This window comes from Daktulosphaira vitifoliae, unplaced genomic scaffold (genome assembly GCF_025091365.1).
Source record: "Daktulosphaira vitifoliae isolate Bord-2020 unplaced genomic scaffold, ASM2509136v1 Scaffold_3, whole genome shotgun sequence".
Lineage (NCBI taxonomy): Eukaryota > Metazoa > Arthropoda > Insecta > Hemiptera > Phylloxeridae > Daktulosphaira > Daktulosphaira vitifoliae.
In genome coordinates, this window is record NW_026099574.1 from 6,785,744 (window position 1) to 6,800,803 (window position 15,060).

Below are 15,060 nucleotides of genomic sequence, written 5' to 3' on the forward strand. Positions count from 1 at the left end.
ATAATGAACTAGCAGATCATGTAGCTTTTGGAATAATCCACCAATTTTTTAAAATTAAACACTATCTAAAGATTTGCATCGAAGCNGTTTTTGGAATAATCCACCAATTTTTTAAAATTAAACACTATTTAAAGATTTGCATCGAAGCGTTTTTTTTTTTGATAGTGAATTTAATCACTGTCAGATATCATTATACTTGATCCATCTATACCACGTCACCACTGTGCTGGGTTTTTTTTTACTTAATATTGCCCTAACTTTTTTAAAAATTACCGAATCAATATAATTTTTTTTTTTTATAGATACGTTAGATATTTACCTATCATTTTGTATATTTTTTTTATAAAATTGACCCTTTCCCTGCCCATAGAATGGGATTCAAAATGACATTTTTTTCACTAAAAATTAAATTTTTCAACATAACTTTTGAAAATGTTTGGGAAAGACTGACACAGACTAAATTAAAGCTTATGTAATATACTTTAATTTGAAAAAAGAAATTTGACCTCTGGATTTGTCTTCGTGGTAAAAATGACTACTGTATTCAAAAATTTGCTATTTTTGTGTTAAAATTCTGGGTTTTGTATTTTATTTTATTTTAAAATACCTGACAAGGGCAGATTTTCATAAATATTATATAAATTAAAATTAATATAGCATAGAAAGTTAAACTTATTTAAATTTGTTTGCTTCTTTTAAGTTGAGAAAAATAACTTTAAAATTTGAACGAGCTTAAATAGCTATTCGAATCTAGTTAAAGATATTACCCTCAAAAATTGAAAAAAAATTTCAATTTATCAATTAAACAGTTAGTTATTCCATGTTCTCCATAAGGACAATTAAAATCATTAATTTCTAACGTTTTCAAAGTATTTATTGACGAATTAATTTTTTTTTTTTATTATAAACATTTACAACAATCAACTTATTAAAATAATAAAATAGGTTAAATATGTCGATTTCCTTATTTTTAACTTATTAATAATCAAAATCAGTATTATTTTAAAACAATTTTTTTGTTCTTAATTATTTTTTTTTATATGTAAATACTATTTTTTAATAGTATTAAAACTTAGAAGTGATAGAAAAAGTCTAATTGCACATTTGTAAATATCGCGAAAACTTGATTTAGAATAGTATATTTTTGTTTCTGATGGAAGTTCCTTGTAGTCCAGTTTATAAAACTTATAACTTTGTTAACTGTTATAACTTTATCAAAAATGACCAAATCAGTATATTTTTTTTTTATTTAGATGCATGTCTTTATCTTTCATTTGGCTTTTTTTTTATAAATCTAACCCTTTACTTGCAAAGAGATTACCTTTACAAGAGGGATTCTATGATTTCTATTAAAGTGTTCTATTACGATAAAAATGCAAAAAATAATGAGTTTTTCTGATAAATATAGTGTAAATAGTACTTATAAAATTTCCTAACTGCATATTAATCTTAAAAATAACATTGTTTTAATTCTCATCAAATTTTCTATTTAAAGATTTATTCTAGTCAACAAAGGAGTAATTTTGGAGAATAGTAGAAAAAATTCCCAACCAATTTTTTTTTTTTTTTAAATAGGCAATTGGTGGATTATTCCAAAAACAACATCAACTCTTATTTCTTTAATTATATCCTGATTAGTAGTTCTTTGATTTTAAAATATAATATATGAATAAATACTAATTATAGTTTTTAAATTTAGTATGAAATTGTGANACTAATTATAATTATTAAATTTAGTATGAAATTGATATTCAATAATTTTATATTGTAATTTAAACGGAGAAATTATAAAAATAATAAAGAAGTTGTATTTTGCTTTATTTTGACGTGTATAAAAATTTAAAGAGCTTGATACAATAATTATCAATAAAAACTGTTTGTTACTATAAATGAATGCACTGGACTTCAAGGAACTTTCATCAGAAGCAAAAATATACTTTTCTAAATCAAAGTTTCGCGTTGTTTTCAAATCTGCAATTAGACTTTATCTATCAGTTCTAATTTTTTATATTATTACTAATTACAAATATAAAATAATTAAAAGAAAAAAAAAATTGTTTTCAAATTATTACTGATTTGATTTTTAATATGTTAAAAATAATTAGTCCAAATTTTCATTTTTAACCAATTTTTTTGGTTCTTAAAAGTTTATGAAAAATTTTTAATAAAGATTAATAAAAGTTTATAGTAAAAAAAATTGAATATATTACCAGAACTTTTAGCTCAATTACAAGTTTAAAATTGACATCTAGGCCAGTCAACAAAGGAAAAATTTCTTAATATGAAATTGAATAAATTTTATTTTTATCCCTTCAGGAATAAAAATTTTTATTTATATATTTTTTAAATGGGAACCACTATTTTTGATTTGATAATATGATAGAAAAAAAATTACAAACAATTTTCTTCATATAATTTTTTTTGTCTGAACAACCGTTTACGTTTTATAATGGTTAAAAGATATTGACTTCCAGAAAAAATATTGTCATTTATTCCGTTTCATAATATCGGTGGCAGTGCAACCGGCATTTTTGTTAGTTCCTTTAGTTTTACAAAACCATAGACTTAGTGTAATATTATATTATTACATATAATATTAATATATAATATGATGTTATCATTTGTTCATGTATGTCACATATTATGATTATACAAGATCACCAAAACAGGATTCTCTTATTTAAAATACAAAATAACCCTTTAACTATACGATAAAATCTCCCTCTTGTAGAAATTATTAAGTAACGCCTACACGCTGGGACCCCATTTTAATTAACCAATTAGATACAGAGCCTCAGCTTCTAGAATCACGGTAGAGATCGCTGGGCTATCCCCTTCACACTATAAAAACCGATTTTTCCCCTTCTAAACCAGTTCTTTTGACGATTTTAAAATACACAAAATCTTCGACACTCTACTCAAGATTTCACTCTCCGGGACTTAGTCGATTTTTTAATTAATTTGGACTTAGAATATTTTTCTTTAAAACTAAATGACACTTAGAAATTTTAAAGTGAATTTTGTTTTGGTTTAATTGTTTAATTTTTGTCTTGGTTATTATTGTGCCGCATCCTTTCAAGGTGCTTTATTTTAGCACCGGGACACATTGGGCCACCACAATTCTGCCTTGATAAATTTTTTACATAGATATAGANATGATAATTTTTTTACATAGATATAGATATTTCTGAATCTTGTTTTGGCCAGGCCAGAAGAAAATTTAAGAAATATTGGTATCGATCTCTCAATAAAAAAATATACTCTCTAAAAAAAATACTTATTCAATAAACGTAAAAAAATCAATAAGTAAAAAAAAATCAAAATTGTTTTTATAATAAAATACAGAGTGTTTAAAATCTTTTACAAGTAAGATCAGTCTTAGACTTTGTGTAATTAAATCATATTATTTAAAGTCTTGAGTCGTTTTTTTTGTAATCAATTATATAGACTATATGACATATAGTGTAAATCGTATACGTAGTGTGTTTAATACGGAAATCAACACTGGATTACTTAAAATATTATTGTATTACACAGGACGTAAGATAAGTACAATTTAACCTATGCTTTCGAACTTCCAACAATCTATTGCGTGATAAACCATTAATAATTAATGAGAGAAACAATTAATGAGAAAATTAATTTAAATAAAATTGAAGACAATTAAATCTACATTAAAATTACAAAAACTTATAATAAATAATGATTATAATAATTTACTAAGTACCCCTAATTTCTTTTTATTCACTCTCTAATTTTCTATTTTTTCTCTATTTCTTTTTTATTTATTTCTTTTTATTTTTGGTTTATTACATTAGCTATTAATAATACACCGAAAACCCGGTTTGAATCTATTATTGTTATCACTCATTTAGTGCATAGTAAATTGTTATAGCTAATTTACCTGTCATTTTACTTGATCTATAAAATTTGGTTTATGTTACAGCAAATAAAAGTAATGACTATTGTATTTAATACAGTCAAATGACAATAGAAATTTGGCCTAAAATCACTTAACTTAAATAAGCTGTAACGGACGAACGGTTAATCGGATAAAAAAAATAAAAACAAAATTGTTTGTAATTTTGTTTTCTATATTTAAAAAAAAAATGTATGTTGCATAAAAGAAGAATATAAAAAGTACTTATCTTAAAAAAATTATAAGTATCCATCTTTAAAAGTTATAGCATAATAAATTTTAAAATATAAAAACGAATTTATTAACAAAAATCGTATTTTAGCTTCGATGCGAACCTGAGAAGGTATTGGTTTTACTATGATTTGTTTCAATTTTTTCAATTTTTTTTACTAAAAACTGCCGTAACTTTTTCAAAAATGAATATATCAATATAATTTTTTTTTATATAGATGCTTGATGTCTTTACCTATCATTTGGTATATTTTTTTTGTAAATTTGACCTTTTTTCTGCCCACAGAGGGGGATTTAAAATGACAACTTTTTCACAAAAAATTAACTTTTTCAACTTAACTTTTGAAAATGTTCCGGAAGGTCTGACACTTTTATATATATCTTAAATTAAAGCTAATGTAATATACTTTAATTTGAAAAAAAAAAAATTTGACCTCTGGATTTTTCTTCGCGGCGAAAATGGCTACCGAATGCTATTTTCGTGTGATAATTCTCGATTTTATTATTCATATTATATTTAACTTTATAATGCTATAACTTATTGAAAAGTTTATGGATCCACACAATTTTTTATGAGAAATAATTTTTTTTTAATAAACCCTTCTTCATTCGACATACTTTATCTTAATCGAGATATTAAGGAACCAGCAAATCAAGTAGCTTTTGGAATAAAACACCAATTTTTTTAAAATTAAACACTATCTAAAGATTTGCATCGAAGCGTTTATTTTTGATAGTGATTTTAATCACTGTCAGATATCATTATACTTGATCCAACTATACCACGTCACAACTGTGCCGCGACCCCCCTATGCTGGGTTTTTTTTATTAACTTAGATGTCAGTTTTCACAATGAAAACAAAATAAAGTCCGACATTTTTTCAATTTTTGAGGGTAATGTCTGAAAGAAATCGGTTCGGTAAGAGTTGAGAAAAAGTGGTTTCAGACACAAAAAAAAAATTATAATAGTAAAATTAATACCTTCTCAGCTTCGCATCGAAGCTAAAATATGTAATATTTTATATTTTATCTCAAAATTATACGGTAACTTATGAAAAATAGTAGTTGAAGTTTACAGGGTGATTGTTTAACTATAAGTTATGTAATATCATTAAACATATAAAACATAATATAGTGTTTCTTTTCAGAAGGTTATATAAGGAAGTAATAAGTTGGCAAATAAGGAAAAGGGTTTCTATTCGTTTCATTTTTGTAACCACTGACTTGTTTCCTTAAGTGTTAAACAGTCTGTATAATTTTACAACCTATATAATTATTTTCAATAATTCAGTCTTATACCACTTCATTATGCATTAATATTATATTAACTAAGATAATTTACTTATTTAAAGATTTGTTAAACACTTATTTTTCCATTTTAAAAAATTATAATTATATAGTATTATATTGAGTGGGTGGTAGGACTAATTTTTTTTTTTTTTTTTTATAAATCGAAGATTACTACAATTTCTTGAAAGAAATAAATAATGTTAAGTTTTTTTTTTGTAATGATATTGCGTGAGACATATTTATACAATTGTACTGTAATTATAGAAACTTAAAAATACAAACTGATACTAGATATTTTTCGCAAAACATAATATGATGTCATTTAGTTTGACAAATTACTATTAATATTATAATACACGTTTCAAATAATTTATGAATAGTTACAAATCTAATTAAACAATTGTGTTATATTCTGCGTGAATTAAACTAAAAATTATTTCTAACTTTTCCTTTATTTTATCTAGATTTTCTGGTATATCATGAAAATTGTATGACTTTTCATTTTTTTTATGTTTGGGAAATCCTTTTAATAATTTATTTATTAAATCTTGTGGTAGTATGGGATTATCGTAAAGATCGGAAGTTGCAAATTCATATTGAAAATCATATTTTGTCAATTCTTCATTTTCCATAAAATATGTTGCGAATACTTGTGCCAATACTTTTAATTGTATCAGAATATTACTCTTTGCAACTATCAATTGCTCCAAGTAGAAACTTATATAATTATTCGGATGCAATATAATCATTACTTTTTATATTTTTTTAGAAACTTTTTTTTTCTAATAACTGTCCCAAAAATGATTTTAAATTAAATTGAATGATTATAATTTTATAGGCATATACAGATATCAAGATCATATAATTTAAAAATCGATCAAATATAAGTTTTTTTATTATTTNTCAAGATCATATACTTTAAAAATCGATCAAATATAAGTTTTTTTATTATTTCATCATTTATTAAACAAATCATAAATTAAAATTGAACATTAATTATGTATTTTTGTTTTTTATTAGCTTTTATTATGAATATATTATAGCTCGACAATTACATAGGAATTAGCATTAATTATGTTGAAAATTAATTTAATAGGTAAATCATAAAATATTTATGGCCGAAAAATTTTAATTGAGTCATTCAGTTGCAAAAAGAATTGTGTTAAAAAAATTGTTATCTGGGTTCTGTTCACCTCATACTGTAATGAATCAAAATAGAAGAATCGAGATTATTCAAGAAACTTTTAGAATAATCTTTACACATAAATAATTATCAATTTTAAACAGACGGCAGAATTAAATAGTTAAATTTTTAAGAAAAACTAGCCTCCCTTCATCACCTTACCAACTAGTTTAATATAAAAGGGCTGGTAAAATTAGCACTTTCTCTCACTCGCATACTCTCACTTTCATTCTCACTTATTGATCGGTAGCTTACGATATTTTAAACTTTGAATAAAGACACTTTATTTTTATTCTATAATATGGACTGTATTTTTTATTTTATATCTTTTACATTTTATATACGAAAAAACTATAGGTGCGCGTAAGTGAGCCGGACTCATCATTCGCTGTCCGGTTTTCGACTAACTTACAAACAAAAACCTACGCTGCACCGCCCCCCACCTATTCTATAACAAATATATCTAGCGTTTTTTCCCCAATATCAAACAAACCGCCCACTTTGATTAACCAAAATCAATATAAAATTTATCTAACAAATCAAATATATATATATATATAAAACACAAAAAAAATTGCAAAAACAACAAACTAACATTCTAAAATAACAAATGGATTACAAATATATTTAAATTGACAAACAATAAATTTTCAATAAATCAATCGACTTCAATTGGCAATGGACTTAAATTTCGAACTGCTCGTAAGTATTCACCAAAAGTGGTTTTTACCCTTGCTGTGCGTATCACGCCATCCTTACCACATATAACACTTAATACTCGACCCAATCGCCATAACAGTGGGCTGAGATTTTCTTCTTTTATTAAGACGACGGAACTCACTGACAGTTTAGGTCCCTTTTCCTTTGCCCATTTGTAGCGAGTTTGAAGTTGTGAAAGATATTCACTACTCCAGCGTTTCCATATTTGCTGAGAAAACTTATTTACTCTACGCCAACGGTCTAATCGATTTGACGGAGTATCGCTTACGTCTCTCTCTGGTAATGTAGTCAATGCTTCACCAATTAAAAAATGACCAGGCGTTAGCACAGTTAAGTCGGTTGGACAAGAAGACAAAGGAGTGAGAGGACGTGAGTTCAGGCAAGCCTCAGCGCGCGTGAGCACGGTGTACATTTCGTCGAACGTTAAATGCGATTCGCCCAGTATTCTTTTTATGAGCCCTTTCATGCTTTTAACAGCAGACTCCCATAATCCCCCAAAATGTGGAGAGCGCGGAGGTATAAACTTCCACTCAATACGTTCATTTGTANTGAGGTATAAACTTTCACTCAATACGTTCATTTGTAAAATGCTCAAATAACTCCTTTTATGCGCTTCTGAATGAAATAACTAATTTTTCCTCTCCTAGCCACAAACCTCTGTAATGCTTATATAAAGTCCTGCGTACTTAATCCATTTACCAACTCAATATGTACGGCCTTAGTTGAAAAACACACGAACACACTAACATAAGCCTTTTTTAAAGGCGCATTTTTTCTTAGACTACTCTTTAACATCACTGGCCCCCAGAAATCTACTCCACTTATCTTAAAAGCTCGAGAAGGTTCTACTCTATCGCTTGGCAGGTCCCCCATTATGGGCTGCACCATGATGGGTCGTTGTCGAAAACAACGCAAACACTTGAATATAATTCCTCTAATTGTATTCCTTGCATTTAATGGCCAATATCTTTGCCTTATGGACGCTAAAACAGTTTGTGGACCGCTGTGACATAATCTTTCATGCTCATTTCTAAGTAACAATTTAGTAAACGTGCTCTTAGCCGGTATAATCAGTGGATATTTTTGAAAGATCTCTAATGATGCTGCATTTTTTAATCTTCCGCCCACTCTAAGTAATCCACTTTTATCCAAGAACGGTTGTAGGCGAAAAAGTTTACTTTTTTGTGATACTTGACCATTTGGCCCTTTTAAACATTTTATTTCTTGAGAAAAATATTCATTTTGAACTATATGCAGTAATGTCTTTTCAGCTCGTTCCACCTCGTGTACTAAAATAGGACCTGTCATTCTATTTAATGGTTTACCATTTAAATCTTTTTTTATACGATCTCTATATCGCAAACAATATGCAATAATACGCCATATTTTATTTAATGAAGAACATCGCGTTAATAACGAAAATTCCGACCTTGCAATACTTGACAATGCTTGAACGCCTTTAGCTTCCACTTCCAATTCTTTACTATTTAATATTAGACTATCAGTNCTTCCACTTCCAATTCTTTATTATTTAATATTAGACTATCAGAATTAATAGGCCATTCATCTTCGTCTTTACTGAGCCATTCTGGACCACTCCACCATCGTTCATTTTGCACCAATTGCCTCACTTCGCTACCGCGCGATAAAATATCCGCTGGGTTTTCTTCGCCCCTTACATGCGCCCACTCCGTCCGATCACTTAAACTTTGAATTTCGCCTACTCGATTTGCAACAAAAGTTTTCCATTGACTGGATGAGGACGCTATCCATGCTAATGTGACTCTAGAGTCAGACCAAAACATTTTCTTCTGGATATTTAAATTTAATTTTGGTATAAATTTATTAACGAGTCGCACTAACAATAACGCAGCACATAACTCCAAACGCGGTAATGTTATTGTTTTTAATGGCGCTACCTTGGACTTCGCGCCGATAAGGTGTACTGTACGATTTCCATTATTATTTGTGCATCGTAAATATATACATGTCCCGTAGGCCTTTAATGATGCGTCGGCAAAACCGTGTACCTGTATATCAGTACAATTATCTATTTCACCGCACCGTCTTGCTATCGATATGCTATTCAATAATAATAAATCGCCGCTATAACTACGCCACTCATTTACTAATTCTTCAGATAACGGCTCATCCCACCCGATAGGCGATTGCCATAATTTCTGTATCAGTAGCTTACATCGTAAAACTACCGGACCGACAAATCCTAATGGATCAAATATTGTTGATATATAAGATAGAATAATTCTCTTTGTAATATTACTATCTGCCGTCATTTTTAACACATTATATTTAAAAACATCACTGCGTGCTTCCCATAATAAACCTAAAACCCTATTTAACTTTGAATTTGAACTTAATAGGCCTTCTGTTTCCTTTAATTTTACCTTCATACGATCATTACTATCACTTAATAAATCAGGTATGTTAGACGCCCATTTTGACAACTCCATTCCAGCCTTTTTCAATACAGCAATAAGCTCACCTTGTAAATTAACAATTTCTTCTCTCGATTGCGCTCCTGTAAGTAAATCATCCATGTAAAAATCACGACCAAGTACTTCACATGCCTTGGGATAATTTGTTTTTTCTTCATCAGCTAACCTTTTTAGACAAGCAGTAGCTAAANGTCAGCTAACCATTTTAGACAAGCAGTAGCTAAAAAACTAACTGGTGCTGTATCATAAGTTATAGTTTCTAATTTAAACGTCCGAATGGCATCCTCTGGATTTTCACGCAATAATATTTGTTGATACCTTTTATCTGCTTCGGTGACTCTTATTTGGCGGTACATTTTTACAATATCACCAGTTAAAACAAACTTATGTGTGCGAAACCTGGCTAAAATATATATTAATTCATCTTGAATAGTTGGTCCTTTTAATAGACAATCGTTCAAACTTACACCCGATTCTGTTTTGCACGATGCGTCGAATACTACCCTAATTTTGGTAGTAGTACTATTTTCATTATACACCGCGTGATGAGGTAAATAACAACATAATGACTTGTCCTGTTCCTTTTCATTGATTACCTCAGTCATATGTCCTAAGTTTGCGTATTCTAACAAAAATTTTGAATATTCAGCTTTTAATTTTACATTGCTCTTAAATCGTTTTTCTAAACATAACAATCGACGCTTGGCTATTTCATAAGAACCACCGAGACCAGTTAGTTGATTACGAAATGGTAATTTTACTATAAATCTGCCAGTTTCATCACGCGTTACTGTATGATCAAATATTTCTTTACAGTTATTTTCTTCTAAAGTAAAAGGGTATTCCTTTTCTATCGATTCTAATTTCCAAAATTTTGTTAACAATCCTTCTAGTCGATCACTACAATTATCACATTTTTCANTAATCCTTCTAGTCGATTACTACAATTATCACATTTTTCACTCATTTGAAAATTCTTACTATTTGTATTAAGGTTATTGTAAATCCTTTCAGGAATGGGCCCGGAAACCACCCAGCCAAACTTTGTTTTTTGAGCCGTCGGTCCGCCTTCAAATATCTTTAACCGGTCAGTTTCGAGAACTTCATAAAATTGTTCCGCCCCCAATAATACGTCAACCTTTTGGGGATTTCTGAACAATGGATCTGCTAATACTATATGACCGGGCATCTGCACATTTTCACTTATCCTCCGTGTAGGTAAACTACCAGTTACCTTGGGTACCACTAAGCACCTTATATTTAAACAAAAATTATTTACACGCGACTCAATTTGTATTTCAACTGACNGATTTACATGCGACTCAATTAGTATTTCAACTGACGCGGGTATATTTTTTATAGTTTCGCCTATACCGATTACTGTATGAGCTATTTTTCTCTTTTTCAATTTTAATTCCTGTACTAATGTTTCTGAAATAAAATTGCTCTGTGAACCGGAATCTAATAAAAGACGGCATGGTTGTACTTTATTATTATTGTCCCGTACTGATACTACCGCGGTTGATAAAACGACTTGTTCTAAGGTAGGGATTATGGCGTTGTGCGCGCTAGTTGTTGCTGTCGGTTCTACCGATTCGGATATCGCTGTGATATTGTTAACGTTCAGATCAGCTATTATGGGTGGCGTGCGCTGAACGAAATGTAACAAAGAATTATGTGGTTTTGAACATCGCAAACAATATTTCGATAAACATTTTTTTCCCGNTATCACAAACAATATTTCGATAAACATTTTTTTCCCGAATGCAACCTTAAGCAAATTCGACACAGTTTTAATTCATTTACTTTATTTATACGCTCTTGCACGGATAACGCTAAAAAAGTTGGACAGTGATAAATTGTATGTGGACCTTTACATACAAAACATTCTAATGACTTAACAGCTACTGCAAATGATTTAGTAAATAAATTTTTCTTTATATTCTGATTTTTACTGCTTAGATCATTTACTCCTAGAACACGCGTAGCGATCGTTTTTGATGTTTCCATCGATTCTAATATTTTAAAACGGCTTTCTAAAAATTCTAATAATTCATTTGGCTCGGCTACTTTTTTTTGACAAGCGGACGTTTCCCAAGCGCGTAAAGTCATTTTATCCAATTTTATCATAACCATATGTACCATTAACGGACCCCAATTATTCGGCTCGTACCCAAGTGTTCTCAAAGATTGAATATGATTACTTAATTTATCTATAAATTGCCTTAGTTTTATAGCAGATTCACTACTCAAGAGTTCCATGTCGCAAATCGCTTTTACATGACTTTGTACGATAACCTTTGTGTTATTAAACCGCTCTGTTAATGTTTTCCAAGCCGCAGTGTAATTTTCAGCTGACATACTTAGACATTTAATCGAATTTAAGGCATCTCCGCTCAACGAACCGCGTAAATAAAAAAATTTTTGAATCGGCATCAAACTAGTATTTGTATGAATTAAATTATTAAACAAATCATAAAATGTTGACCATTCATAATAATCACCGGAAAAATTTGGTAACGTTACTGGTGGTAAATTTATAGGCAATTTAGATAACGATATATTATGTTCGTCGGCCTCTATAATTTGTGGGACTCTCTTATTTACTTTAGGGGTTTCTTTATTTTGAATAAAACTATCAGCTGCAGCAACACTTTTAAAAAATACGTCTTCAAATTCTTTTCGATAAATCGCTTGACTTTCTTCTTCCGATTCTATCTCAATGGCACTTTGAACTTGATCAAACTCGCTCCATATATCTTCTATCTTTTGCCTCCTTAATTTTAGTTGATCTATCTCATCGCCTTCACTTAATTCTCTTATGAACTTCTCAAACCTCGTCAGTGACGATTTCAGTTGCCCTCTCCGCATTATTAGGTTTCTTAACTCTGCCATGTTATCTCTCACAATTTTACGGCTGTTACTACTACAGCTTATCTGTAGCTATTGTANAGCTGTTACTACTACTGCTTATCTGTAGCTATTGTATGGCTATTATTTATTTCTTTTTTTTTTTTATTGTTATACACTCCGCGCTGATATACTTAATTAACTAACTTTACTATTGTGTATTATACCCTCACCAAACAAATATTTTTTAAACTGGACGATTTCNCTGTTTTTAACCGGACGATTTCGCTTATATCAAATAATATTATGTATAAATATTTTATTTATACACCAAACTCACACGGCAAACCCAGCTGACTCAAACAATAGTTAATCTATTTTTTCTTTTTAAAGGAAGCAAATACAAAGGAACTTACCGACTTATTTGCTTATTTCGATTAATCTTTTACTAATGACTTTTTCTTTCTTTTTTGGAAAATTACTCCTACAATTGGCTTCTAAGCGGTACTGCGATGCTTTCTTCTCAATCTTTTCGAAACCGCAAACTTTAAATTTTATACTATTACTGATTTATATAAATACGCTTAACTTTATTCGAATAATAATTTTGACCAATTGGACTACGCTAAACTTGTCCTGGTTAGGTCTACGATTTTTATAAGTAGTGAAACTCTACACTACAACACACTTCGCACACACCATACGATAAAATTTACGATTTTCGCACAATTTATTAATTACAAATCCGTGGCCGATGGACCATTTGATCGGTAGCTTACGATATTTTAAACTTTGAATAAAAACACTTTATTTTTATTCTATAATATGGACTGTATTTTTTATTTTATATCTTTTACATTTTATATACGAAAAACTATAGGTGCGCGTAAGTGAGCCGGACTCATCATTCGCTGTCCGGTTTTCGACTAACTTACAAACAAAAACATAAGCTGCACCGCCCACCACCTATTCTATAACAAATATATCTAGCGTTTTTTCCCCAATATCAAACACTTATTATTCCCCCATAATCTTACACTTTCATATTAAAAGTTAATAATGTAAAATTCACGTTACTTTTGTTAATTTTAAATACAAGACTTATATACATTTGTTAAAATAATTAATAAAATTCATAGAAATAAACTCATTATGTTGCCTCTCATACAGTATTTTCTATTTATTTTAATTAACTTAAAATATCGACGTCAACAAGGAATATCACAATTCACCATCTACCTACGAGTCTATTTGAATATCAAGGTAAGTATAGTCGTAAGACATGCACTATATTCATGTAATATTAAAAATAGGACCGAGTGGGTAAGTGGTAGGATTAAGATGTTATGAATGAATCTAACACAATCCAAATAACTTATACTCCCTTTCCTACCATCATCACCACATCTTTGCCATCCCCCTCTTCCTCTATCATTTCTCCTTTTCTATTTATTTCAACACGCTGTCTGCTCCTAATTGTACCAAAAAAAGGGCCCAGGGTCAATTCCCTGGCTTTTGGTATGTGGTTCAATTTTCGAAACTCATATATCATTCGATAGCTCATTATTAACTTATTCTATCGCAAAAATAAAAATCCGTAATTGGCCATTTAGTTTTTGAGATAAATGACTTCAAAGTTTTCAGTTGAATTCGATTAAAAAAACAAAAAAATTATCATGGTAAAAATCTTAAAGAGTTACAAGTTAGGGATAATGTGTTATTTAAGACAGAATATAACATTAAAAATGGGTGCGAGGGAAAGTAGTAGATTTAGCCAGTCATCCGAGGTCTTTTATTGTGGCAGGGGAAGATGGAGTGAGGTACCGTAGGACTAGAGAACATTTAATACTAAAACAGGGGGTAATATGGGGAAATAAAAACAATTTATCCTATAATAATAACAGTATTGAATCAAAAAATAATTATGAACCTCAGGAACGTAAACTTGGTCCTCATGAGAAGCTATGTCTAACTAAATAGTATACTTAATATTTTAAATTAATATATGTTTAATTTTATGTGTCATGAAATATTATTATATGTTTACATGTTTAATAATTATATGTCATAATGATTAACATTTAATATTTTATAAAAAAATGTATTTATTTATATTTAAAAAAAATATTTATGTTTTTATTGTATATACATTGAGGGGAGGATGTGGTGTACACTTTCTCTAAAAATTTCGTTGTAATCAGTTGTTGACCGGCGTTCGACGTATCCGAGTTGTGTTGTGTGTTTATATATTAAAATGTTATTCTCATGAGAAGATTTGCAATTATTTATTTTAATTTAAGAATAAAAGAATCTACAACAAAATTGTTCTTAATCGTCTTTTAGTAGATATAGTGAAAAGCCACCCCTCAATCTGTTTCCTTTAAGCTAAATCGTGCTGACGGGTCTAAACT

The 15,060-nt window shown here is 29.2% G+C and overlaps 3 protein-coding genes across 3 annotated transcripts; all 3 read right to left on the reverse strand.

Annotated features, from left to right (window-relative positions):
* Positions 1 to 7,281: 7,281 nt before the first annotated feature.
* Positions 7,282 to 7,923, reverse strand: LOC126902006 (uncharacterized). Its single transcript, XM_050679029.1, has one exon. The coding sequence runs from the start codon at positions 7,921 to 7,923 to the stop codon at positions 7,282 to 7,284; it is 642 nt and encodes a 213-aa protein (XP_050534986.1).
* Positions 7,924 to 8,009: 86 nt separating this feature from the next.
* Positions 8,010 to 8,651, reverse strand: LOC126902008 (uncharacterized). The gene has a single exon (XM_050679030.1). It carries the CDS (start codon positions 8,649 to 8,651, stop codon positions 8,010 to 8,012), a length of 642 nt encoding a protein of 213 aa, XP_050534987.1.
* A 185-nt stretch (positions 8,652 to 8,836) lies between these two features.
* On the reverse strand, positions 8,837 to 12,670 carry LOC126902009 (uncharacterized). The gene is made up of 4 exons (XM_050679031.1): positions 11,606 to 12,670; positions 10,843 to 11,450; positions 10,001 to 10,729; positions 8,837 to 9,965 (listed from the first exon to the last, which is right to left on the reverse strand). Exons 1-4 carry the CDS (start codon positions 12,668 to 12,670, stop codon positions 8,837 to 8,839), a joined length of 3,531 nt encoding a protein of 1,176 aa, XP_050534988.1.
* Positions 12,671 to 15,060: the final 2,390 nt, after the last annotated feature.

Coding starts and splice junctions, on each gene's coding strand:
- LOC126902008 (XM_050679030.1), bottom strand. CDS start 8,651: ATGACAGGTCCTATTTTAGTACACGAGGTGGAACGAGCTGAAAAGACA.